Here is a 25,890-nt window from a genome sequence, read left to right on the forward strand (position 1 = left end):
ACTTTCATTTTGAGTAGGCAGCCTCCCCTTAATTTTAAATATTCAATGTTTGGAAAAATTATCTCAGACTAGCTTCTGACTCCTTTTTCCTCTTCCACCACCACCAGAATATCTGTGGAAGCCATTTCTACACCAGGACAACCAGTAATAACTTAATTATACGTGAAAGTGACTGCAAACCACAAAAATGTATTCCACTAAACTGGGATTTCTCAACTTGGCACTGTTGACATTTTGGGCCCAATAAATCTTTGTTGGTGGGAGGGAGGGGCATTCTTTGAATTCCAGGTGTTTGGCAACCTCCTTGGCCTCTATATACCAGTAATATTCCCACTTCCCACCCCAGTTATGACACCCCATAATGTCCCCAGACATTGCTGAACATCTCTTGAAAGACAAAATTGTCCCTAGCTGAGAATCAATGTGTTAAGATGATCAGTTGCAATCCAAACTTACCTAGTTAACTGAATATCAAAAAACACCACTACTCCAGTATCAGTAGGGCAAAAACGTGGCACAGGGAAAGCTGAAGAGGAAAGAGACAAAGTCTTAACAGTTGCAGAAACAGTATCTTTTTTTCTTATTTGGTATCACAAAAAGCTTATGATCATATGAACACATTGTGAGGGACTTCCCATGCTTTTGGAAGGGGTCAATGCAAGGGGGCTTATAGATAAGGCTTCATTAACCTCAAATCATTTCTATTTGTTCTTGAGACTAATAAGAAAATAATAATTTTTAGTATTTTTATGCACTATTGTTCAAGGGGGCCCCTGAAGTCGGATAAATGTTCCTAGTAGGCAATGGTTGTTTAAATTATACTTAGTAGGGAAAAGCCTAGGTCAGTGACTGGCTCCTCATTCATTGTTACTTGCCTTGGTCTCTAGGGTGATGCGGCTGGAAGTCTGTTAGTGAAAAACATATGTATTATGTCCAAATAAGAATAAAGAACTAAGCATTTAATTAAGTTAAATATGTTTCTTTCCTAGACAGTAATGTTTTCCAAGCATAGTTGGCAATAAAGCCTTTTTTCATGGAATACTTATCTCACTGGACTCTCATATTATTTAGAAAAGAGTTTGGTGAATGCTGCTGTTATGGTAAGAAGATGGCATTTGGCATAAGGCAGTTTGGGGTCCAAATGTTGGCTCAGCTCTTTCCTAGCAAATGGTTACTATAAAGTCAATTAACCTTTCCTAGCCTCTGAGATCTTATCCGCAAAACTGGGATTAAAATACCTGCCCTACTGTATTATTGCGAGGTTTAAAGATAGCATATAGAAAGTACCTTGTACAGTGCCTGACGCATGGTACACACACCGTAAATCACAGCTCCTGTTAATGGTTGAGCGTGTTCCTTGAAAGGACTTTAAGAAAGCATTAATCTGAAATCACAGAGAAGACATTCGTATGGAGTTGTAATTCTATTAGCTTTTACTTAATGTAGGTTGATTGACTTTCTAGGGAGAATGAAATCTGCCTGGATTTGTTGAACGCCATGAAATGCTCAATAGGTATTTGTGTAAAAATCTCTCAGCTCTAGAAGAAGCAAACAAACAGCTTTTTCTAGTAGAGAATAATTCATCATTAATTTAACATGGTCTTACCTAAAATAATAGTATTCTTGGTGAGATTATATACTAGGTATTAACCCTGGTTGTGTCTAAGTGGGTAGGAGTTGTGATATTTTTGTTTTCTTCTTTCTAATTTTGCTGTAATGAATGTTATTTTTGTAATGAGGGAAAAAGTTACTTTTAAAATTTCAAATAGTAAACCCCTGAGTTCTTTGGTGCCAATATTCTGGTGATGCTTATGCTCCTAGTAGGAGGAGATTGTATCTATTTAGATAGTGCTATACAAAACATGATTCTTCCAAGACCTAAAAATAATCATATCCTTTAAAATTAAATGCAATCTTAAGGATCATCTTTTCCTGTGCTTTTCCGTGGAATACAAAAAAAAATGGATTCCTAGAAGTTTAGAGTACTTGAAAGCAGTTAGTTAATGATAGAATCAGGACTCCTCTGCTTTTCAAAATGTTTCTGTATAACAAACAATGCAGATCCTAGGTGACTGGGAGAAGGGCTGATTGAAAAGAATGTTGACGATTCATTTACTGTCAGTTCCATTATTCATATTTTAATTCCTTCCAAATTATCCTACTAATGTAATCCCAACTTCCTTGTTCCTTTGCCTCTTAAACAAACTCTCAATAGCAGAGGTCTTAAAATAGTCACAGACTGTCTTATAATCTTCCTGTATCCCCATCTCCCTTTTGGCATTTTCTCCCAAATTCTGAATCTACCTCCTATCCCTTAACCACCATGTCTTACGCTGTTACTGGCTGCTTGAAGTCTCCATCTTGGCTGTCACCCAAAACCTCCCCATTTCAAAGTGTTTATGATTCCAATTTTTCCCTTCCTTCCCAGCTCTGGTTAACTCCAACATAAACTTCAGGATTTACCTCAAATCTGTTGTCCTGTCACTGAAGCCAGTACCCAATTCCCAATGCAGCACTGGTGGTTCTTCTGCACCTTTACCATTTATTAAAATTGTGATGTGTTTCTTTCTGAACTGATATATGAGTCAGACAGGTCTTCTCCATTTTTGTAACAAGTTAACCTGGAATAGGATGCTAAATAATTAGTGCCTGAATGAGTGACTCAGCCTCCTGAAGGTAGCTCATGACCGCTAGATGTTTAGAGAAAAAGGGCATGATAAAATAATTCAAACTGAAGTATAAATGACTGATAGACCTTCTAGTCTACCCTCACAGGAACATTTGAATGTTTGATAGGACACTTAAAATGATGGCATTTTAGACAAAGTGACTCTGGAGATTGCTTCTAAATTGATAACACAGAGGCAGTCAGGTTGTCCTGATACATAGACTGGTCTGTATTTGAAGCACACAGTGGCTAGAATAGTCAGTTATAAGGAACTAATGAAGAAAAACATTGGGAAATCCTAGGAAGACATTAAGAAGTGGAGGAGAGAAAAGAGGTGAGAAATCATGGCTCAAACAACTTAGTATTGCTGGTCCCAAAGCAGAAACTGGCAACAGGAACCTTGGATCATTGTTCCTCACAGAGATTTGGTCACCAAACTGCTCTTTCACTATATTAAGTTAAATACAGCCTCTTGTGCAGCTGACATCAGAGTAAATTTCATCCTCCAGTTTCACATTTCAGTAGCAGAAACTGACAACCCAGATCCTAAATTGTCCCCATTTGAAGTGAGAGAAACAGATGGGAGGGGAATACACTGAGTGAAGATATTTGTCACCCATTCTTGCCAGAAAATGACAGAAATTAATTGCTTTTCTATTTGTTTTTTCATAGCAGGTTGTTTGTACCTCAGTTGTGCCTATCATTTTTGCCTTTACTCCCAATTATTTTTTCACATGCCATCTTCCATGTTCCCATGCTCAACATTAGATGGTACCTTAAGCTCTTGGAGATGTGGGACCCTCCTATGCTCTATCTCTTTACCTTTCAATACCCAGTACAGAGCATTAAATATAGTAAGAAAGGGAGAGGGAAGAAGGGAGGGAAAATGCAGAGAGGAATTGCCTTTTTAGGAAGGTATTGGTTAGTATCAAGTGGATGTACAGGGTAGGTGTGGAGGTAATTGGATGTGCTGGAGTTGGAAAAATAGAGGTTGAAGAAATAAAGAGGAATAAAAAGGAGATGGAGATGGTGTACCAATTGTAAAACCTAGTTTCAAATTCACTTGCATTTTCTGTGATTACTGCTGAGTGTTTTGCAGAGTCTGGTGTTTCAATTTGTTTTGAAGTAGTTAGGGCCAACTTTTCAATTTATTCCATTGCTAAATAATTAATCTACCCCCGGGCTCCTTAGTAAACTGATCAGCAGCCGTATTACTACTGGACAAAACAGTTCTGTGATGTGTCTTGTCACTTGCCAACTCAGGTATAATTTTTCTTTGTTGAGAAATCATACCTTTGGATGTGAATTACATACTTTCTTTTTAATGGAGGAACAGGTTGCAATAATTTAAAGGCATTTCTAATGTCTCACCTGGTTTCTTCAAACTTGTCCATTTGCTGAGATTTATGGATCCTGTACCAAGATTTATTTTTCTTGACAGTTTTGTTAAGAATTTGGAAGACCTAGTAGGTCATCCTAATTTTTTTCTCTCACCAAAATCTGAGGATAACTGGCAGAATGTCACATAGAGGAGATAGAAACTTAAAAGCTAGTAGAATTCTGTGATTTAGAGATGAATAAACTTAGATTACATTTTAACCAATAGCCTTTCACAGTGTAGATACCATCCCTGGCCTCATTTCACCTTGACAAGTGGTTAATTAGCATATGCTTGAGGATGCACTCTAAAATCTTGTATAGGGCACCTTAACTTCCTGTGCCTTGGCCTTTTCATCTAAAAAGATTTAAACAGCAGGAAGGTAGAACCTCTTGACCTATTCAGTGAGTCTGCAAAACTTAAGTACCCACTCTTCTTGGGTAGTTTTGCTTATTTATTGGGAGATTTAGCTCTTGGTTTACAAAAATGAAACAAATACATGAAAATATAAATAAGTAAATGTATCAAAGTGAAAGGAAAAGCAGGGTAGAATAGTAAAATAAGACCACTAGAAATTGAGTATATAATAATGTAGACCAATAAGTTGTATGTAATTGCTAAATAATGACCACAAATTTAGCTCTGAGTTTCCCAGCAGCCAAGTTGAAAAAGGAAATACAGATAGTTACACAATTATTCATTAAATATAAATAGGCATGATTTTGAAGACAATTTTTTCTTGTCTATTAACCATTCAGTCTTTTCTTATACTGAGTCAAAGTTTTACCTTTGATAATATTACTACCAAAATGAATTGGACCCAGTCTTGGTTTCAAAAGCAAAATATAATAAAATTATCTCTTTTTATGATTTTTTTGAGATATTACAATATTAATTGTAGTGATGGTAGTTATTTCTTGGCCATCTATAAATTCTACTTATTTATCATCCATCTCCCTCTGCTAGAATATAAACACAGTGCAGAGATTTTCGCCTACTTTGCACCCTGTTGTATAAGCCATATCAGAATAGTACCTAGCCCTGTGAGGCACACAGTGAATATTTATTTAATAAATGAAGAAAACATTAGGTTGTGTGGGGCAGGCCAGCAGGAGGCATATCTTTAGTCACACCACCCTAATTAAGGGTACATAAACAGTCACTGGATCCTAGGCTATCAACCTGATTGTGATTTGTTTACTGAGCTATTTTACAATGGAAAGACAACATTCTGAATATGACATGTGAACTTAGCCTTCCCTTCTTGAAGCTATCTAGAAAGGGGGGAAAAACCTCAAATATTCAGATCTAAGATGAATTAAACAGCCCTAATTGTTTTAAGGTGCAGTCTCACTTTACCCAGTATGACTTGGATTTAGACTCACAGCTCTCATTGTTGCAGTAGGAAATGAGTTCTGGGTATCATACAATGAGTTGTAAACAAAATCCCTTAGTATATCTCGGTATAAATAAGTGATGTTGACAATTGTTTGTTATGCACAAAAGAAAATATTTCACTAGCAGGAAGAACACACAAAAAAAATAGACTAAAAAGTCTGCATTCTTGATCAATATTATAACTATAAACAAAAAATCTTAGAAATTAAAGAAAAAAATGGGCTTCAAAAGCTTGCATCAGAATAATACTTTTAAACTTCAGTGGCCATAAGACTTAAGATTTTCTTACTCATACTGTTCTTCAACTTTCTGTCCAGGGGTTTGTTCTTTCATTATTTCAGAATTTGGTGTCTTTTCCTGCCAGACCACAGGGCCACTTGACCTTGAAAAGTCTTTTCATTCATCCGCCCATCTACCCATTCGTTCATTCCTCAACTGTCATTAATTGAACAACTATGTGACAGTAACTATTTATGGGTGAAGATACAATGATAAACAATAAATAGTCTTTGACTTCCAGGAAATTAGAGTGACAGCCTATGTGCTAACGAAACAAAAATTTGATTTCTAAGGAGGCATTGATCCTCAGAATTAATGACCAATTGATTAACATAAAAAAGATTAAAGCAAGTGGATATGATGAAATGGGCTGTGGGCCTTGTAGAAAATAGAGGAAATAGAGTCTCATCCCCTTCGATAGCTTATAATCTATAGAAAACTGTATAGAGATAATTACCACAGGAAATATGTCAGTCTTCAAGATAACTACTGATAAAGGCTATTTCCTAGTTTATGTGTTCTTCCAACTAAATAATATAGTTATACCAAACTAGAATGTGATTACTAGCATTTATAGTGAAGGATTTGTAACAGAAGGTTAAGAACTGTATTACTTGCAAATACAGAAAATTACAAATACATTTAAAAATTTTCATAAATTGTTTATCACAATGAACCTTTGTGTGGTAATTCAATACATTTTTGCCATTCAAAATTAGTGGGGTTTTTTTGGGAAGAAAGTTTAATTTTTCTTCTAGTTTCATTGAATATAATTGAAATATAGTACTGTATAAATTTTAAGGTGTACAGCATAATAACTTGACTTATATACGTGGTGAAATGATGACCACAGTAAGTTTAGTGAACATCTATCATCTCTTATGGATACAAATAAAATAAAAAGAAAAAAAATATATTTTCCTTGTGATAAGAACTCTTAGGACTTACTCTCTTAATAACTATCATATATAACATACAGCAGTGTTAATTATATTAATCCTGTTGTACTTGTTTCTTTCATATCTGGAAGTGTGTACCTTTTGGTCACCTTCATCCAATTCCTTGCCCCTCCTCTGGTAAACACAAATCTGATATCTTTTTCTATGAGTCTGTTTGTTTGTTTTGAAGTATAATTTGACCTACAACACTATGTTAGTTCCTAGTGCACAGTATAGTGTGATTTGATATTTCTATACATTTCAAAATGATCACCATGGTAAGTCTAGTTACCATCTGTCACCATACAAAAGATAGTACATTATTATTGACTATATTCCCTATACTATACATTTCTTCTCTGACTCATTTATTTTATAACTGGAGGTTTGTACCTCTTGATTTCCCTCACCTATGTCACTTATCATACACCCCTCTCCCCTCTGGCAACCACCTGTTTGTTCCTTATAGCTGTAAGTCTGTTTCTGTTTTTTTCATTTGTTTTTTTAGATTCTACACATAAGTGAAATGATATAGTATTTGTCTTTCTCTGTCTGACTTATTTAATTTAGCATAATATCCTCTAGGTCTATCCATGTTATCACAAATGGCAAGATTTCATTCTTTTCAAGGCTCAGTAACCTCCATACTATTTTCTATAGTGGCTGCACCAATTTTTATTCCCACCAACAATATACGAGGGTTCCCTTTTCTTCACATCCTCATCAACATTTGTTATTTGTTGTCTTTTTGATAATAGCCATCTTGATAGGTGTGAGGTGATAGCTCATTGTGGTCAAAATAAGTGTTTTGAAACAGCCTATTTCTTAACACCGCGGACGCTGGAGTCAGAGTGCCTGGATTTGTGCTTTAGCTTACCACTTAAGCAAATTGCTTAATCTATTTGAGCATAAGCTTTCTTATTTTTCATTTGAACTTGTAAAATGGCTCAAATAATAGCTTTAAGGATCAAATGAGATAACCCCTGTGTATTAGCTTCCTATTGCTACTGTAACAAATTATTACAAACTTAGTAGCTAAAAATTATACAAATTTATTATCTTACAGTTCTGGGGTCAGAAGTCTGAAGTGGATTTCACTGGACTAAAATAAGGTGTATATAGGGCTACGTTCCATATGGACGCTCTAGTGGAGACCTTATTCACTTGACTTTCCCAGCTTCTAAAAGTCACTTAATTCCTTGACTCCTGGCCCCCTGCTCTGTCTTCAAAGCTAGCAGTGTAACATTTTCTCTCCTCACTCTTCTCTGCTTCTATCCTTCCATCTTTTCTCTCTTACTCTATTGCTTCTCTCTTATAAGGATCCTGTGGATAACACTGAGCCCATCCAGATATCCCAGGATAATACTTCCATCTTAAGATCTTTTACTTAATCACATCTGTAAAGTCTCTTATGCCATGTAAGGGAATATATTCACATATTCTTATCTTCCAGGGATTTTTTTTTTTTTTTTGGGGGGGGGGGATGTGGAGCTTGTTATTATTCTGCCCACCACTCCATGTAAACTGTTTTTTAAAAATTAGCTAATATTATTAGTTATGTACATTCCTGTTGTCCACCAAACTTCTTTGAAGTTTATGTAAATTAGGTAAGTGGCTGTTTTACATTGCAGAAACTGAAAAAGGAAATGGGGTTTTGACCAACCCAGTCTCTGATTCTTTTCCCAGACTATTGTAGTTTGTCATCTTTGACTTTCTGCTGAGATCAGTGGACCATTAGTTTAAATCAGCTCAGCTGTAGTTGTCAACAAGTAAAGAGCTAATTGACTATTTCATTATGGCCCCAAAGAAATTACTTGTGATTTTAATACTCCACTGTGCTTGTATAGCTATTTCTTAATGAATTCTTCTCTGAGTTTATTTCGTTTAGGCAGTTGTGAAGCTTTTAAAAGCACACAAACTGATGTTAGGACATATCTGTATTTTATATGTCTTTCAACAAGGCTTCTCAGGTGATTTGAAAACATTCAACAACAAACTGAGAACTTGCTTCCAGGATAGACAGGTATTGCAGTCAACAAGAATCACATTTTGGTCAGTTATCAAGTGCAAACTACTTCACAGAAAGTCTGTTTAAGGAAGTTCAAGCTCAAAAAAGTAGTTTACAGCTCATGCCTTTTTTCCCTTGCCAGTCATAACCATCACTTTCCTCAAGATATAGCTCAAAATTGGTCATCCTCCAAAAGCTTTTCCCTCCGACTGCCCTTCACCAGAACCTAACACTTTGCTTCCTATTCCTTCATATTTCAAATATATTATATATCACATACACACATATGGTTTGTTGTCTCTTATTTTTTGTCTATTAATCTCAAATGCAAACTGCTAATTCTCCTCTATCCCCTATAGAGTAACTAGCACTGTGTTGTACACTTAATAAACACTTGCAAATGGCAAAATGAATTCTTTGTTTTGGTTAAAGAGGACTTCAGCACTGAAATGAGCCCCTGTGTTTGTGTGTAGGTTTTACTGGTTCATTTTTTTGTCAGACTTCCCTGGTTATGAATGCGGTGGTAGCACCAACAGTGTAAAGGGAGGATTTTATTGGACAACATTTGGAGGATTAGAAAAATCTCCAGAGCTTTGGAAGTGCCACATTTTGTGTTCAGAATCCTACTTCATTCTGTCTCAAGACCAGAATAAGCTGGGAAGAAAGATGGCAAGATCCACAGGGTTCCATATGTGAAGCCAGCAGCCCCATTTCCCTTCAGAAGTAAGTAGGAGGAAGGAAGAAGTGTGATCATTAGAGAATTTCTCATTCAGCTGTGTTAATTCTCCTCAGGCTGAAACTTTGAATCTGAATTCTTAACCCTGCAAAATGTATTATTGAATACATGATGTATTTACTTAGTTTTAAGAGTTATCCTCTTTCCTACTTTTTGCTAAAATAAGGAACAAAAAATTACCTTGGGATAATTTGTCCATTCAGACCAAAAATAATACAAACAGAATTTAATAGGATGCTATATAGCTGGTGCCCTTTATACCTTTTTTCCTATAGTGAGCCATACTTTTTTGGGGGGGCTGGGGGCATGGAAATTACTCACTAATTTAAAGTTTAAAGGGTGAGTAAGGCACCATATAGTGTCCCAGAGAAGGTAATTTATCAAACACATGTAGGATACCATAAAGACCAGACATTTTTTCCCTCAGAGTTCAATCTTTTATTGTCATTAGACTAGACTTTTTGAAAATGGGGAGAGACTCCAAAGCCAGAATATACCAGCTCTGTAAGTGACTGTCACTATCCCGTCTCTCCACCTCAGTCCAATTCACACTTTTATGATTAGCTTCCTTTTTGACCCATGCTTGTTAATTATACCCAGCTGTAGGCAAATTGCTCTTCCAAATTGGCAACACTGAGCTCTCAAGCTGCTCACATTTTTTTTTTTTTTCTTCTCTTCCCTGGATAAAACCTTTGGAGCATGCTTTATCTTGACTAGTGTTTTCTGAGTTAATCCTCAGTTATGGATATTTTAAAGGGATCAAGGGACTCACAAAATAACTCTGGGTTTGAATACAGTGCACTTCTTTCCATTTGATCCAAAACTGTTAAGAACATACAGAGAGGAGATGTTCCTTAGAGACTTAGACTCATAGCCATCACAATTCCATTTGTTTCTGGATGCTCTCAGGTCAAGATCCAAGTAGTAGCTAGCCAGGTCCCAGCACTACTCCTGGGATCAGTGGGCTTTGCCCTACAGTCAAAGACTCCCAACACCCATCCAGAACAATAGCTTTCAAAGGCATAACAGGCACCTTTTTTTTTTTTTTTTGGAAGTCCCTGTTCTGTTCAAGGACTTTATTGTCAGAAATCCCTGCTGCCCTTCCCTTCTTGGAGGGCTCTACTGACAATATACATACCCAAGCAAGACTGTGACTTAAGGAAGTGCTTTTAGTTTTTTTTTTTTTTCTTTTTCCTTCTTTTAAAAGAAGAAATAGAAGCTCATTTCCATCCAACAGCCCAAGAGGCTCTGTCTGATGAATTGGCATTGAGAATTTTGTCACCTAATGCAAATGAAAGTTTTTAGAGATGAGAATTAGGTACATAGGTATTGGGGGGATGGGAGAAAAATGAGATTCAGGATCAGAATTTGCAGGTCAGAGTGACAGCTCTGCTATTAACCAGCATTATAACTTTGGCCAGGTATTTTAATCCCTCTAAACTTTGGTTTCCCTTACTAATTCACAGGGTTGGATTGAGGATGCATTGAGATTGTGTGAGTGAATAGGCATTACAAACTGAAAAGCATAATATAAACAATCAGTTGTTATTAACAAGATGAGAATATTATCTAATTGCTTATAAATGCATGCTGTGGGTATCCTTATGGTTTGTCACTGGATAAATAAAACCTTGCTTCTTCTGGGTACAGGTTTGTACATAATCCTTCAGTAGAACAAGAAAAAGAAAAGAACATTTACTCAGCAATTATTATCATTCAGACCCTTTCATACTTGTACCTAAAACTAAATTTACACCCATACAAAAATATACAATGTACCATAGTCTATTTAATCGTCTGAAAAAGTCTGATGAACCTCATTTTCATATGAAAGAAATTGAGACACAGAGATACTAAATGTTGCTTAATGCGATGCTTTCCAAATTCTGTTCTCTGGAACCCTAATCCTGAGAAATACTTCTCTTTTAAAGAGTACTGTGGTCTGAAACTTTGAGAAAAAGTGCATTATTTTCCTCCCTCCAACAGATTCACAGTACACAACACCATATTAGTAATCATGGAAGAGTTCCGCGGTAAAGAAGCCTGCTACAGTAAAGAAACCTGTTTATCTTTGCTCAATCCAGAGTTCTCCAAGCTTATGTGATCTGGAGAGCCTGTTGTCCAATTATATTTGCTAAATTTCGATAGAACTGGGATTTTACAGAAAACATTTGCCAAATGGAGATCTCAATTAGTGATTGGAGTTACTATGTGGTAAATCTGCAATCACAATACAAACCTATCCTCTTTAAAAAGATATCCTACAACCATATACCAAAAACCATAGGAAAATAGTTATAAAATTTTATTATTTTACATTTACTGCTAAATATATCAATATTATAGTTTGTGGTTTTTTTTTCAGTTTTTTTCCCTTAGTTGTAATCATAATGTATGTTGACTTTGTCTTACAGTTATTTTATTGTAGCAAAACATGTATAACATTAAAATGACCACTTTAACCATTTTTAAGTATACAGTTCCACGGCATTATGTACTTTTACATTATTGTGCAACCATCACCACTATCCATCTCCAGAAATTTTTCATCTTCCCAAACTGAAACTCTGTAATGTCTTCTGATTTTTTTTTTACCCAACATTTTATGAGAATCATTTTTCCACTTTGCAACTTACTCTTTTTAATACCTTCATTTCTAGTGGCTGTGAGATATTCAATCCCAGACAATGCTCATGAGTCTGCCCATGACTGGACTTTTATATCATTTCCAGTTCTTCCTTTTGTAAATGATAAATATCTTTGTGTCTATAACACTTTCCTTATGTTGGGTTATAAGAATACCAACATCTTAGTGATTTTTAACATATGTTGACAATTTTTTTCTGTTATGTCAAATTTATACTTCTATTTGATTGATACATTCATCCATTCTTTCAAATAAAGACCTAGTAAATTCTCAATATTTGCCAAGTACTATGTGGAAGCCACACATACTCTCTACTCAAATGATTTCAGTACACTATGGCCAGCATTAGATATTGTGGCCAGCATTAGTGGCAAATAAGGACAAAAAACACTGATTTACTTGTCCAAAAGTTTTAATGCATTTCTTTGACTTTTAGTGAGAAGTCATCTTTGCTAGTTTGTTGATTCCTTTTGAGAGTTTCCTTGTCCCTCTTTGTTTCCCCTCCCCTACTTCTTACCCTTATATGTGCTGTTGGGCAAATTATTTAATCTCTAAACTTGTTTCCTCGTTTGTCAAATGGGAGTAATAATTGTACCAATGTCATAGGATTGTTGTCTGAACTCAACATTGTACACTTAAATGTCTCAATGAGACATGATATATCTTAAGTCAGTGCCTAGCATGCTGAAAGCACTCTGCAAACATTACCTGTATTGTTATTATTTCCCAGAGAAAGTAAAAGGAATCTTCTGTGAGTTGACCCAAGGAATGGGCAAGCTAGAACTGTGCCCACTTTGCCCTGGCACTGCATGTCAATTTTGAACAAGACTTCTGTGTGTTTATAAACAAGTAAACCTAACAAGTCATGAACTTCCTTCATCTCTCAGGAACAGAACACATTAATTACTATATGTATGGTGAGATTTTGTTTGTTTTTCCTGAGACATACTGCTGCTAAGTTTACAAAGTTCCGCCTAGTCCTTTAAAAGGAAAACATATGTCCTTCCATTTTTTTTTTGTTACTTAGGATTTAGTAATGTTCCCCAATCAAAGAAGTAGAAATAGTGATATGTTAACAGTTATAAGTCAGTGAGTTAAAAAAAAATTCTACATTGTAGTCTAAGGAAGAATGACCTTAACTATGATGAACTGACAAGTGTTCAGCTAGTTAGTGTGCTAATAAGCCAGCTTTAAGACTCCCAGTTATGTTTAATCAAGCATCTATCCTTATCAAATTTTTAAAGTCAGAATTAGCCTTGCTGATTATAAATCTGTGTGTATATATATATCACAATATATAATATACATATATATAACCAGTTCTATCATAAGCCTGGTCATTAATACCATTTATTAATTGATTATGTGTCCTGGTAAATTGTTAATTAATCTGAATATGTGTCTTGGTAAATTGTGTAAATGTTATATTACATTGAATGTCCATTGTGTTGATTTACAAAGGCTAAAGACGTCTGAGTAACTGACACATGCCAATCAAGAGATTCTATTGTTCTGGGAATTGTATATGTGACGTCAAAATTCTGAATAAAAATTGTTTATTCATATCTATTTTACTTGCTATTCTACAAAATGAATAAAGTATTCACTATACTGTCTTTTCACAGAAGCAAGTAAACGTGGCATATGGTGAAACCACTTCAAGCTGCTGAAGTAGCAAACTGGAAAATACTTCACTGTCATAGCATTATTTTCCTCCGGATGAAATCATTCGTTGCTGTTTTCATTGTCGGCGTAAAGTTCTTTTGTTAAATACTTCTGTTTCTTAAATACCTCTTAGGTATTAAAAACAAATCAAAAAACCTACCCTACTCCCGCAGACCTACTGAAAGGCAAGGATCATAAGCCCAGCTCCTGGGTTCTTCCTGCGGGAAGAAGTGGAAGGAGGCCGGAAGGTTTCAGAACAACAAGCAAAGTCAATGAAGCAGAGAATAAATCCAAATATTCAGCAAATGACAAACCAGAAAGAAGACATGCCAGCTGTTCACGCTGGAAAGTTACTGAACGTTTATTTTGGTTCAAGTTTTATTTTTATATGAAGAAGGAACAATAAGTTTTCAACGGGGGTGGGATGTCTTACTCTGTATTACATGAATAGGGAACAGAGAGTTTGCAAAGCAGGTGGGTGTTTTATCTGGGCGCTTCTACACTCCCTCTTCCTACCGGCCGCCGCTCTGGCGGGACATCCGCCTTGGGCACAGAAACGCAGGGCGCCTCTGCTCAGGCGGCAGGGTTTCTCTGCGATCGTCTTTTGGGGTCCGGCCACACTGCTTACCCAACTGTCGCATGTCAAACTGCCGTTTCTGGAGTAGGGCAGCCAACGGCGTGAGGCCCCCTTTCCCGCCTGCTGCTCTCGAGCAGCGGCGGGCGGCAGGGCTCCGGCGGCGAACAAAGGCGGCGCTGAGCGCGGTGCGCGCGCGGCCGGGGTTGGCGCGCGTCTCTCCGGCAGGAGGCGGCGGCGGTGCCGCGCCTGAGCCTGCATTCCTCAGAAGCGCCAGGAGCCCGCGGGGCGACGTCACCCCCGGCTCCGCCCCCGTCCCTCCCCTAGCAAAGTAACTCTTGACTAACAGGAGCAGCCTCCGCCGAGCATGGAGAGCTGCCGCCGCGGCCGGCCGGCGACGCGGGCGACGCTGGCGCCCCAGAGGTAGTTTGGCGACCGCGGGGAAAGAAAAAGTGCGGGCGGGCGGTCGGCTGTCGACTCCCTGCTGTCACCCCGTCAGGCCCGACCGTCCCCTCGGCCTGGGATTTCGCTGCAATCCCCCAGCAGCTCTTTGCAAAGCGGCTTGAAAGTTCTCCCAAAGTCGACATGGATACAGCGGCGACGGCGCTGCCTGCTTTTGTGGCGCTCTTGCTCCTTTCCCCTTGGCCTTTCCTGGGGTCGGCCCAAGGCCAGTTCTCCGCAGGTGAGTGGCCGGGGGGCGTCCGGAGCCCCGACGAATGCCCCCAGCCCGGAGCTCCCCAGGAGTGGAGCCGGCTCCTCTCTAGGGCCGGGGGCAAGGGTTTAGGGGGGAACTTTCGCGGCCCGGGGCGGGGGTATCGAGCACAAGGAGTGATGTCCCCAGACTTTGTGCCAGGTGGGACGCGGGGTACTGGGCTGGGAGCCACTGGTGCAGGTAACTTTGATCTTTGCGACCCATTGTTCCTGGTGGAGGCTCGCTCGGCGCGCAGGCGGGCAGGGCTGTGCGGGAGTGTGCGAGACAGTGCTTTTCTTGGGAAACTGGTTGCCTCGGCGTCCCGCGCAAGCTGCACGACGCCGGGGTAGAGAGAAAGAAAAAGTGGTTACGACTGTGAGGACGGCTACTCTTGCTTATAGTGCGGGCTTGTTGCTTTCTGCTACTAGAACGTTCAAAGAAAATTTCCCCGGGAAGCCATTGTCAGAAATGTGGAGACTCGAAGGGACTGACCCCGGCGCGCTTTGCCAGGTGCTTTTTGTCCCGGGAATAACCTCTGACTATTGTCTAACTACTTCCCCGTCCCTCCCCCAGCGTTGGGCTGCTCCTAGATTTGCCCTGTGGGTTAGGGCACTGCGCTGAGTAGGTTCCGTGTGTGTGCTGGCGGAGCCCGTAAGACGTTTTGAAACACGATTCTGAGGATCCAGGCCGAGCCGTCCTGGGCAGCGAGATTTGGGCTGCGGGTCGCGGAAGCCTGACCCGCGGTGTGGGAGCCCGCTCCCCCGGCATAGCCACCGAGAAACTGGCCCAGCTCCTCCCGGAGCCAGCCTGGGTGATGGGGGCTGCAAACGACTGCCGCCGGCCTGGAGAACCCAAAAGGAGGCGTGCGGTGCGGTCTCGCCTGTTAGCCCTTTGGGTTCTAGTAAAACCACTTATAAAAGTCCGTAAAACCCGTCTTTCCCAGTCCTGTCCTCCATTCCCTTCCAGTTTTGTCATCCTTCCTGTCGGTTGCTTCTTTCGTTCCCTCCTCTGGGGGCTCTGAAGTTTCACCAGGTGGATGCTGGGGAGCAGGCTCCCGGCAGATCGTCTGCCTCCCGCTGGTCCTGACAACTTTTCTTGCCAGCCCACCCAGCTCAGCTTGGCTGGCTAGCGCATCTGCTGCCTTGGTTCGCAGTGCAGATGGAGACGGAGAGGTGGCCGAGGGGTGCTGGAGAACACTGGGGAAGCGACAGCCGCTATCCTGGCTGAGGCCACAGGACGCAGAGAACCAACTTACTTTGCACTTGTCAGCTTCTCTCGTTGTTGTGGCTACCTGGTTTCCTGGGAATAAATTCAAATAGTTGTTTTCCGGAGTAATGTTTATTTACATTCCGTCGTCTTTCCCCGGTTAGAACTCTTTAAAAAAAAGTTAGACAACAAATTCAGGTGGCAGCACGTGCTATGCACTGAGGCAGATTATAAAATTCAGCGAGTAGAGGAAAAGTTATGTGTCTAGGTGATGTATGCAGAGGACAACAGCTCTGTGCAATGGATGATCCGATAGCTTAATTTTAATTCTTTCTGGAGCAAGCATTACAGCATGCATCTCTGACACATAATGCCCTTTACTATTGGAAGCGTGCTTGATATAAGACATGAAGTGAGGCAAGTGAGGAGGGGGGGGTATTGATTTCTGCACAGTGTTTGTCACTACACGGAGAACTTATGCTTGAAAAGGCATGTAGTTTGTTAATTGAAAGTTGGAATTCTACTAGTTGCATGATTAAATTTACATGTATTCAAGAGTTGCAACTATTAATGTCTCCACAGCTGATGGATATATTTTCATCAGTAAAGAAACTTTTCTTTTTCTCTTTTCAAATGTTATTTACCCCTTAATGAGCAAGTAAATATTAAATTTCCTCTAGCAGAATGCAGATTAGCTTTCCTGATCCCTAGAGTTCAGATATCTCTAATGAACAGTTGTGTTCTTAGACATCCAGTTCTAAGTAATTTAACAAAATATGCCTGGCTTTTCTTTAGTGACAAAGCAAAACACTTGACTTTATTTTATATTTAATTAAAAGAGTGTGCAGTTCTAATCAATGCAATTCTGGCAGGACTGTATCTCAAATGTTTTGCCATTCAGGAGATAGATAGATAGATATCCAGAAATGAATGCCTTTTATTCCCACAGTTTAGATTATGAATCTGCCTTTCTCCATAAATTAAAAGTTTGTTTTGTAGAAATTTCCATTTTCTGCCTATCCTGTCATTTGTTATTCTACTGTCATGATATTTTATGGCAGTCAGAGTGTTGCAAAGACATGGAATCACAGATTGGAGGTGTATTTTTCTTGCATTTTTTTTCTTGCGTTTCATTTCTTTTGAGAAATTTAAATAAAAATGCTTTAAAAGTATAAAACAAATACATGTTCAGAATTTTAAAATAACCTGTTAAATGTTTTAAAAATCATGCTCTTTAGGCCAATTTACCACTTTCAGATATTATGTGGTTCCTAAATGTAGTAAGCTTCAAAAGCAAAATTTGAAAGGCTGCAGATTGTTGGATCTTTGATATGTCATGTACTCATCCAGTCTACTTTGTTTAAACCACAGTTTTAAGAACATTTGCATCACTTGCGACTTTTTTCTTAGCTTTTAGAGGTAAAGTGTAAAAATTCTGCATGGTGAGCCTCTTTAAAATCTGAATTTCCAGAACTTCCTATGAATCTCAACTTATATTGTTTCAGTTTAATTGTTCACTGAAAATGACAGCTGTGTCAAATCTCTATTATACGTGGGGAAGTTGAAGCATAGAAGCAGAAAGATGTACTGAAGTTTGTTTGCTGGGTTGTGTGGTTGTTATCTCTTGGTATCATAATGTGAGGAAGTTTTCTGTATTAGGACAAAACCAGTCACAGGTGAGGTAATTTGGAGACTCAGCTTTCTCATCTGTAAAATGGGGATAATAATACCCATTCTGACCTTTCTACATGGTTTTTATGAGAATGGTTTAGTTTATGTGAACTGACACTGTAAATTGTCAAGCATTATGCAACTATCTGGGGTGTAATCATCATACATTAAGGTAGCTAAGTGCCTTGCGGTCTTTCCTTGCTCCCACACTCTCTCCTAGTAAGCAGGCTGTTCAGGATTTGTGTGTGTGTGTGTGTGTGTGTGTGTGTCACTCCACCAGTCATTCATTTTAATCATTGTTAAACATAAATATCCTAGATTGGCCAGACCATAATTTTATCAGCACAGTGAGAAACATTTTCCTTTAAATTTTTTTGTTTTGTTTTTTACTTACCCCGTGTAAATCCTTACTTGAACTAAACCTGTAGAAGAGTCACTGTTAACATTCATAGTATTCTAACCATAGGAAAAACTTATTTTTAGTCATTTTCTTTAGCTGTCTGTTCAACTCTTGATTGTTCTACTTTTCCATCTCAGTGGGAGAAAAATATGCAGCTTTTTAGATGCAGTCTTACCAGTGACCTAGAGAGGGACTATTGTCTCTCTAGTATGATGTGAGCCTGGAAATGCAACTCCAGATCCTGCCTTGGATATAGTTCTTGGCATGTCACACTGTAAGCATTCACTCACTTGATCCCTTACAACCTTGCAGCTCATCTAAGCAGTGCCACTTTCCCAGAGTCTCACTCCTTGGTGTCTCTGTAGGTGAATTAAATTTCTCCTATATTTATTATCTACTAGGAAGATACATCGGAGACAGCTTTTTAAAGCTTTCCCTGTTGGTTTTCTGGTTTTGATTGGCCAGAATCTCTCCATCCCTCAATTCATTGGAACTCCAAATCCTAAACTAGTAGTAATGTGTAACCAGACATTTCCAGGACTGGTTTTTCTCTCACTTGTCTCCATATATCTGCCTCTGTTGGTTTTCCTAGATTGCGGGATGTCGTATTGTGTCTGGCCAACCAAGACGGGAAGAGGCAGGTCTGGCTGCTTTTTGGGCTTTGGCAGTGTGCTGCTGACAGCTCTTCTCTTTGTATTCATAAATGTGAATTTGAAAAATAAATCAACCCCTCTGCCACTCTGCCCCTCTCCCACACTCCTTCCCACTCCCCTCTGGCAACCACAAAGCCCCACATGCACATACACAAAATCACAGCCTTTTTGTTTTCGCCAAATATCTTTTGGTGCTGGTCATGTTCTTAAAAATTGGAAATACAATTCAACCATTACCCAGAGCAAACGCCAGTCCTCCCACTTAATCTCATATTTCTGGCAGTGATGGTTTACTACACGTTTTTATGGCCTTTAACAAATATTTAATTCATGTGATAGGGTCCTATATAGAGAAACTAGGTCATTGCCTGATAATGCTTTTGAAGTGCTGTGTTCTAGGTCTGCTCAAAGTGATATTAGGGACAGTGTAAGTCATGCTAAATGTGGATCTGCTTCTCCGAGGCATGGAAAATGCTGTCCTCATCTGCCTGGTGCTCTTCCCATTTCCTCTGCTTGCTCCTCACGGAGGGCAGGAAGAGGAATGCTGGAAGATTGAGAGCAGGAAACATCAAGGGAGTTCACAGATTGTTCCTAAAGACAAAACAAAGAACACTGTGTGTGTGTGTGTGTGTGTGTGTGTGTGCGCGTGTTTGATCTTTTATTTAATTTTTGAAAGAGGGAAAAAAAGCCCTATTTTTGATTTGTTTATTGGAATCAGCCTTTGCCTTTGTCCAAGCACATTCATTTCTTATTCTGTGGATGTAAAAACTTCCCTCTGTGTATTCCTCTCAGACTTTACCCTTTGATCATGTGTCTGCCTTGTGTTCCTTTATCAAATGGTGTTTCATTTTGCCTAAAAAAGGTTATAATTGCTTTTGAACATGACTTTTTTTTTCTTTTCATCAAAACTCACACTGTTTGTCATAGTTCTGAATGATGGTGTTTTATCAGTTCATGATGTTAAACTGGTATTTGACATCAATCAAGCTAATTTTTATATATATAAACTTGTAAATCCATGAAGTAATCTTTTAATGTCATAGAATATTTGTGCTTGTATATCTCTGGAAGAGAGAATTTGAGTTCCTTTTTGTAAATGGGGATAGAAAAAAAATTTGAGTGCCATACTGCCTGTTATTTTGAGAAGTGAGATATGTTACATATAACTGGGCTTTGGAAAACTTTAGAAGTTATGTTTGAATGTGTGATATCAGTGAGAAGTCTGGAGGTAGATAGTTTACAAACTTCAAACTCCATCTTAGCGGAAATGTGTTTTTATGAAAAAATGCTCTTAAAGAAACATAGTTTCACATAAAGGGTTTTATTAGTTCCATGAAGATTCTGTTGGGAAAGGTATGTTTATTTTCTTGCAATATTCTTGTGGGAATTCTTTTGATTTGTAGCTAGTATTTTAGTAATAAAAACTGACCTTACGCAATTAAAAAAGTTAGTTTTGTGAGGTTTGTGGATTGTTGAGCTCCTGGGAAAATGTTCGGCTTAAGATCTAAGAGTCACATTGATCCTGTTGTGGAACATTGCCATTTCCCCACTTAACTCCGGTTTGAATTTTTTGGCATTCTCCTCTGTGTGTTGATAATCCATAAAAATTACAAGTGGCTTATTTTGTCACTTACAGTTGTTTTAGGAGCAAATTAAGTAGCCCTGAATGAAATAATCCGTGTTTCCACTTTATATGATTATGGATAGAGCTCTGTTGAAATAAAAGTGATGAACAGAGCAATGCTGGCTGAATCCTTTTACAGGTGTCCTTCTAGGAATTATTTTCAAGAGGAACTCAGAAATAAAGCCAAATGAAATAGTGTCTAGAGTTATTCTTTGCATTTATTTTGTTGAGAAAGCTGAACTATGTAAATATGTATTTGTGTGTGTGTGTGTGTGTGTGAATACAGACACACACACACATACATACACACATATCTTAACAGTGATAGAACTTCATTGTCTCCAAAGGTTCAGGTGAGAAGGAAACTTAAGGACATCTACAGAGGGAATCAAACGTCTATATTTATATTCTGGAAAGGGTATTGAAAATACATAATTGTTTTGTCTATTCATAGATGAAGAAACTGAAATGGAAAAGTAAATGGACTATATAGTATCTAAGATACTGTACTATACTATATTGTACTTTAAAGGAGGAAATAAGAAACCTTCCTCCAGATTGGTGTCTATTTATATAACCCTTCCCAGTGCAGCCTGCTCCTTAACCAGCTGCTTGTAGGCTGATTCTCCAAACCCTGCCCAGGCAGCAGCTGATCAGCTACAGAAATTCCCCTAATCCTTACTGGGCGATGGGTTGACCTAGCAGCTGGTTAAGTGGCAGACTGGCCAGAGCTCCTTGATGTGATTTGACTTAGGTCGTTCAACAAATTTGAGAGTGGAGAGGAAGCCTTTCTAGCGCCCTCACTGCCCACTTAAGGGCTGATGGCTAATTGCTTTGTGGTCATTGGATTCGTCAACTGCAAGGTGCCCTAGCATTTTGTTACTTGAATTATGGTCGATGGACCAGCAGCATCAACATCACCTGGGAATTTGGAATGATCTTGTTTGTGATCATGTGTCGGAGCCCACCTAAGACCTACTGATTCAGAATCCGCATTTTAATAATATCCCCAGGTGATTTGCTTGAACATTTAATTTATGAGAAACATTGCCCTAGGACAAAGAAAGCTCAGCTTGAAAAGATTTGCCACGTGCACTTTGTTATAGAATTGTAAGAGTATTGTCAAAGAATTAATTACAACATGAAACAAATTTCCCTGGATTTACATTTCTGGTGAGTATTTACTTAATTATAATATAACACCCCAGGCGCATGAAAACAACAGTACTGTTCAGGTTTTTTTTTTTTTTTAAAGAATCCTCAGACAATTTGGAAAGAAATATTTCACAAGAGAATAAAAATAAGGCTACATAGTTTTGGTTGTGAACATATTATATAAGGATATTTAGAGGTAAACATATTATCTGAAGAACCAAACATGATATATGCCAATCATTTTTACTTAGCATATTGCCATGTTCCTATAGAAAATGATATTCCCTCTTTTTTTTTTAACTAGTAGCAGCAGTTTCTTGTTTTATATTTCTCTTTTTCTTCTAAGTGTAATTTAAGTAGCTTTGTAATAAGGAGCTCATTTATAGGATAGTCAGATTTAATGAATGGAAGTTAGGTAGAATACATTAAATATCACTAGTGTTCTTTTATTATCTTTTGTGCTCATATTTAAGAACACAGATTCTTGTCAGTTTTCTCAAGAGAAAAATTATGATGTAATAGACAGTGTACACTATTCACGTCAAAACACAGTTTTACTTGCATTTTATAGCTTGCTTTAGCATTCTTTTAGAAAATGAATTTTCCCAGAAGACCTAATTGCCTTCTTATTAATGAGCCTGTAAGAATGTTTTGCTATCCATTTACTATTCTAAATGTATCTACTTTTGCTGGCTGTTTCAACAGTGAAGTCCCTGATTAAATCACGACTGCTCTATTTGTTTTTGCCATTCACTAGCGACACAGAAAATACTGGCATAATGACATGGTTATGGCAGAAACTAATGAAAAACAAGCGATATAAATTAGCGTTTACCGATAATAGTTGGTTGTATTGTAATATTAGGAGCTGGAGTTTGGGGCAGTACACAGCAGACTTCTCTACATGTTTTATACTGTAAATGAAAGTCTGCTTCACCTGTATTGTTTTAAATACAATATTGGTTTAAATAGTTGCTGGATTAATGAATAAACTGCAAATCAAGGACTCCACATTTACTTGTTTTAGACACTACTGTTCAAAGGAAGAGGTTTAATTTTGGACAGATCAGTGTTAGAGGAGAAGTTAGTGATGGAGAGAAAGCCTGATAGTTACTTCCATACTTGTTGGAGAGCTTTAGAGTGTGAAGTTCTCTGATTTGTTACTTTTTCTAATTTTATGCCAAATTCTAGAGATTGACTTTTGTACTAGTTCAATTTTTATTCCTGTCAGCAATAATTAGGTTCGTTTATTCCCTCACACATCCGAGGGGGGAGATTTCCCCAAAGCAGTTGCAGAAACAACAATAGGAGTTGCTATTTACTAAGTGCCTGCGACCTGCCAGGCCTTATGATCAGTGTTCTGCATCACTTAAAATCCTCACCATGATATTTTAAGATTGGAATCATCTCCATTTTGCAAACTGAGGCCAAGAGAGGTTAAGTAATAAATTGCCACAGATGACAGTGTGACGAACTAACATAGCCGGGATTCATTATTGGATATATATACAGATGTAGCAATTAGACGTTTTTTTGGGTTACATAGTGGCAGAAAATGCAACCTAGACTGGCTGCAACAAAAGGGGAATTTATTGTCACTTCTAACTGACAATTCAGGTGGAGCTTTACTTAGGAGTTCACACAATTCCATTGAGATACGGTCTTTACCTGCCTGCTCCGTTTAGCTTTGGGTGCTCCAGAAGCTTCGTTCTTGGCTCCACATAGAGGCAAGGTAGCATCGGCAGCTCCCAGATTCTGGTCCATTAGGAAAATGTAAACTATCTGCTGGGCACCTGAAAAGGCCCTGAGGTTCACTAGGGTTGGATTCAGTGAATCATATATCCAGCCCCTGAGGAGAAGTATGCTGATTGTCTTAGTTTCCTAGGATTCTGGGCTCAGCCCTGCATCCCCCAAGAGGTCATCTGGACTGATTGAGGGGAGTGGAATGTGGATCAAATCAGAGGTTGTCAGCAGATAGAGGAGTGGATTCTAGAAAAGTAGCCAAATCTCAGTGTAGTTGCTTGAGATAGAATTAAATAAGGCGTGAGCAGTAAAATCAAAGAGAAGGGTGCACCTGTGTGTGTGATTATAATCCTTCTGAGGGAGGTGGTGAAAGTTGGTGGTGGGGGAACATAGTTGGATCTGATGGTTCTCTGCTCTGTACCAGTAGATGGTAACATCAGGAATACGTGATGGTCTAAGCCTTAGTCTCTAAGGGGAAGGGAGTGGAGGAGGAAGAGAGGAGAGAGAGGCAATCCATTTGTGGTAGGTTTGTGTGCATTGCAAATCAGCTGTTCATAGTTTAGGGAGCATTTCTTTTTTGGTCTTTAAGCCCTACTTTTAAGCATGCATTTTATTATTTTCATGATTGTATCCTCTTTGCCTCAGTATTGAATAAGTCTAGTGTTCAAATGTGACAGAATTTTGAGTGCTAAAAGGGACCTTTTAAATTAACATCACTTGATTTGATATAACTTGCCCAAAGTCACATAACTTGGAAGAACTTGAGGTCAAAATCAAACTCAAGATTTTGATTTTTTTTTTTGGTCACTATTGTTACAACATATGCATTGTTTTTGCTTAATGGTAATTTATATAGATACCTATTATTTAAGATTTTCTTTAATTATTTTGGTTTGTATTCTGAAGTTCTAAAAACAATGTTTCCAAAGGCAAACCTGATTTGGCTTTGCTCAGAATAGTAATCCAAGTATGAGGTGATAATAATTAGTATGTCTATGAGAGAAAGAGAGCATTTAGATAACTGCCTGTTTTTCAGTTATCCTGCAGGATTTATTTATATATATACATGCTTGAACAGGTATTTGCATGTATACATTTATTTATTTTTAATGGATGCCAAAGGATAAGCTAAGCTGGGTAAATGATGCTAATTCAGAGAAATAAAACCTAGTGACTCTTCACTTTGGAAACAAATTTTGAAAAACTCAGGAAGTGACGGTGAACTTGTTTATAATTTTGGTCTTCTCACCTCTGCTGCCTAGCTGTATAATGCATATCTGAAAACATGGACTGTTCCACAGAGTTGCTATGACAAGGTACTGAATAATGAATAAAATATAGAGAAGTAGTAGCTGTTTGCTTAGCCTCCTTATCTCACAAGGAGAGAATTGTCTATCTGGCCTGTGTTAGATAGGAGGCCTAAAGTTGGATGTGACTGAGGCTCGGGCCCAGCGTGGCTGTGCCAGTTTAGAGCAATGTCAGCCCTGGGCACTTCTGCCATCGGTGTTGGCCGTTCTTTGGCAAGGGCAGCTGGCCTGGCACTGAGGGGTGAAGACGATGGTTGTGGAGGAAGCTTACTGATTGCTGTCTGTTCACTGTGCTTCCGTTACTGGAGGTCTATTTTCACACACTTTTTTCTGTTATCTTAAAGATCTTAATGAATTATTATTGTCTTCCATGTGTGTTGCCTGTTCTCTGTGGCTCTTTTTTACCCCTTATTATATCCTTATCAGGTGTGATAACTGTGACTCTTGAATGATGAAGTTTGTGATAAGTTGCCTAACAACGTGGTGGGTTGAAGCAGAGTGCTACCTAGTCTTCACCCATTTTTGCACCTTTAACTAAACTCACATTTGAGTACTTAGGGAATATATGAGGTGAAGAGCGTAGCAGTGACCTGCTTCAGAGAGAGAGCAGAAGGATTCTTTGGATACTTTGGAGATCTATATATAAAACATTTTTGTGCACAGAACGTTGGGCAGCTGTAAGACAGTTCCAGTCTTAGTTGTGTCACTTTCTGGCTGTGAGGTTTGGAAGTAAGTCCTTTCTGCTTGACCTTAATTTCCTGATCACTAAAATGGGACTGTTACACTGAAGAGTGATTTTAATATCTTTAGTTACTCAGTAGGAGACTTTTAAAGGTAAAATGAGTAATATATGTGAAAGTACTGCTATAATTGGAAAGTACCATAAAATGTAAATTATTTTAGTTGTGAATATAAACTTGGATAATAAAGAAATCATTGTTGATGAAGGCACAGAATACATGGTGAAGATGAAAATAAAAACAATAGATGCTTTGTATATTTGTACAAGTTATGCGTTACGATCTAAGTTGTTTACTTATCTCAGTGTTTGGGGAAAGTGGTGTGCCAGAGAAGTCTGTAAGGCACTTGTGAACAGTGAGTAATTTTGTTATATATCATGAAACGTAGCCTCCCAAATTCATTTTCACT

General features: G+C 38.4%; 1 protein-coding gene across 6 annotated transcripts in view; it reads left to right on the forward strand.

The window, feature by feature from the left end:
* Positions 1-14,636: 14,636 nt before the first annotated feature.
* The window catches only part of PTPRK (protein tyrosine phosphatase receptor type K), a 510,378-nt gene continuing 499,124 nt past the window's right edge, over positions 14,637-25,890 (forward strand). For all 6 annotated transcript variants that reach the window (XM_064486707.1, XM_010988633.3, XM_010988634.3 and 3 more), the window contains exon 1: positions 14,637-14,973. In XM_064486707.1, the coding sequence (XP_064342777.1) occupies positions 14,877-14,973 (97 nt within the window). In that variant the 5' untranslated portion in view covers positions 14,637-14,876. The remainder of the gene's footprint in view (positions 14,974-25,890) is intronic.

The sequence above is a fragment of the Camelus dromedarius genome, chromosome 6 (assembly GCF_036321535.1).
Source record: "Camelus dromedarius isolate mCamDro1 chromosome 6, mCamDro1.pat, whole genome shotgun sequence".
Lineage (NCBI taxonomy): Eukaryota > Metazoa > Chordata > Mammalia > Artiodactyla > Camelidae > Camelus > Camelus dromedarius.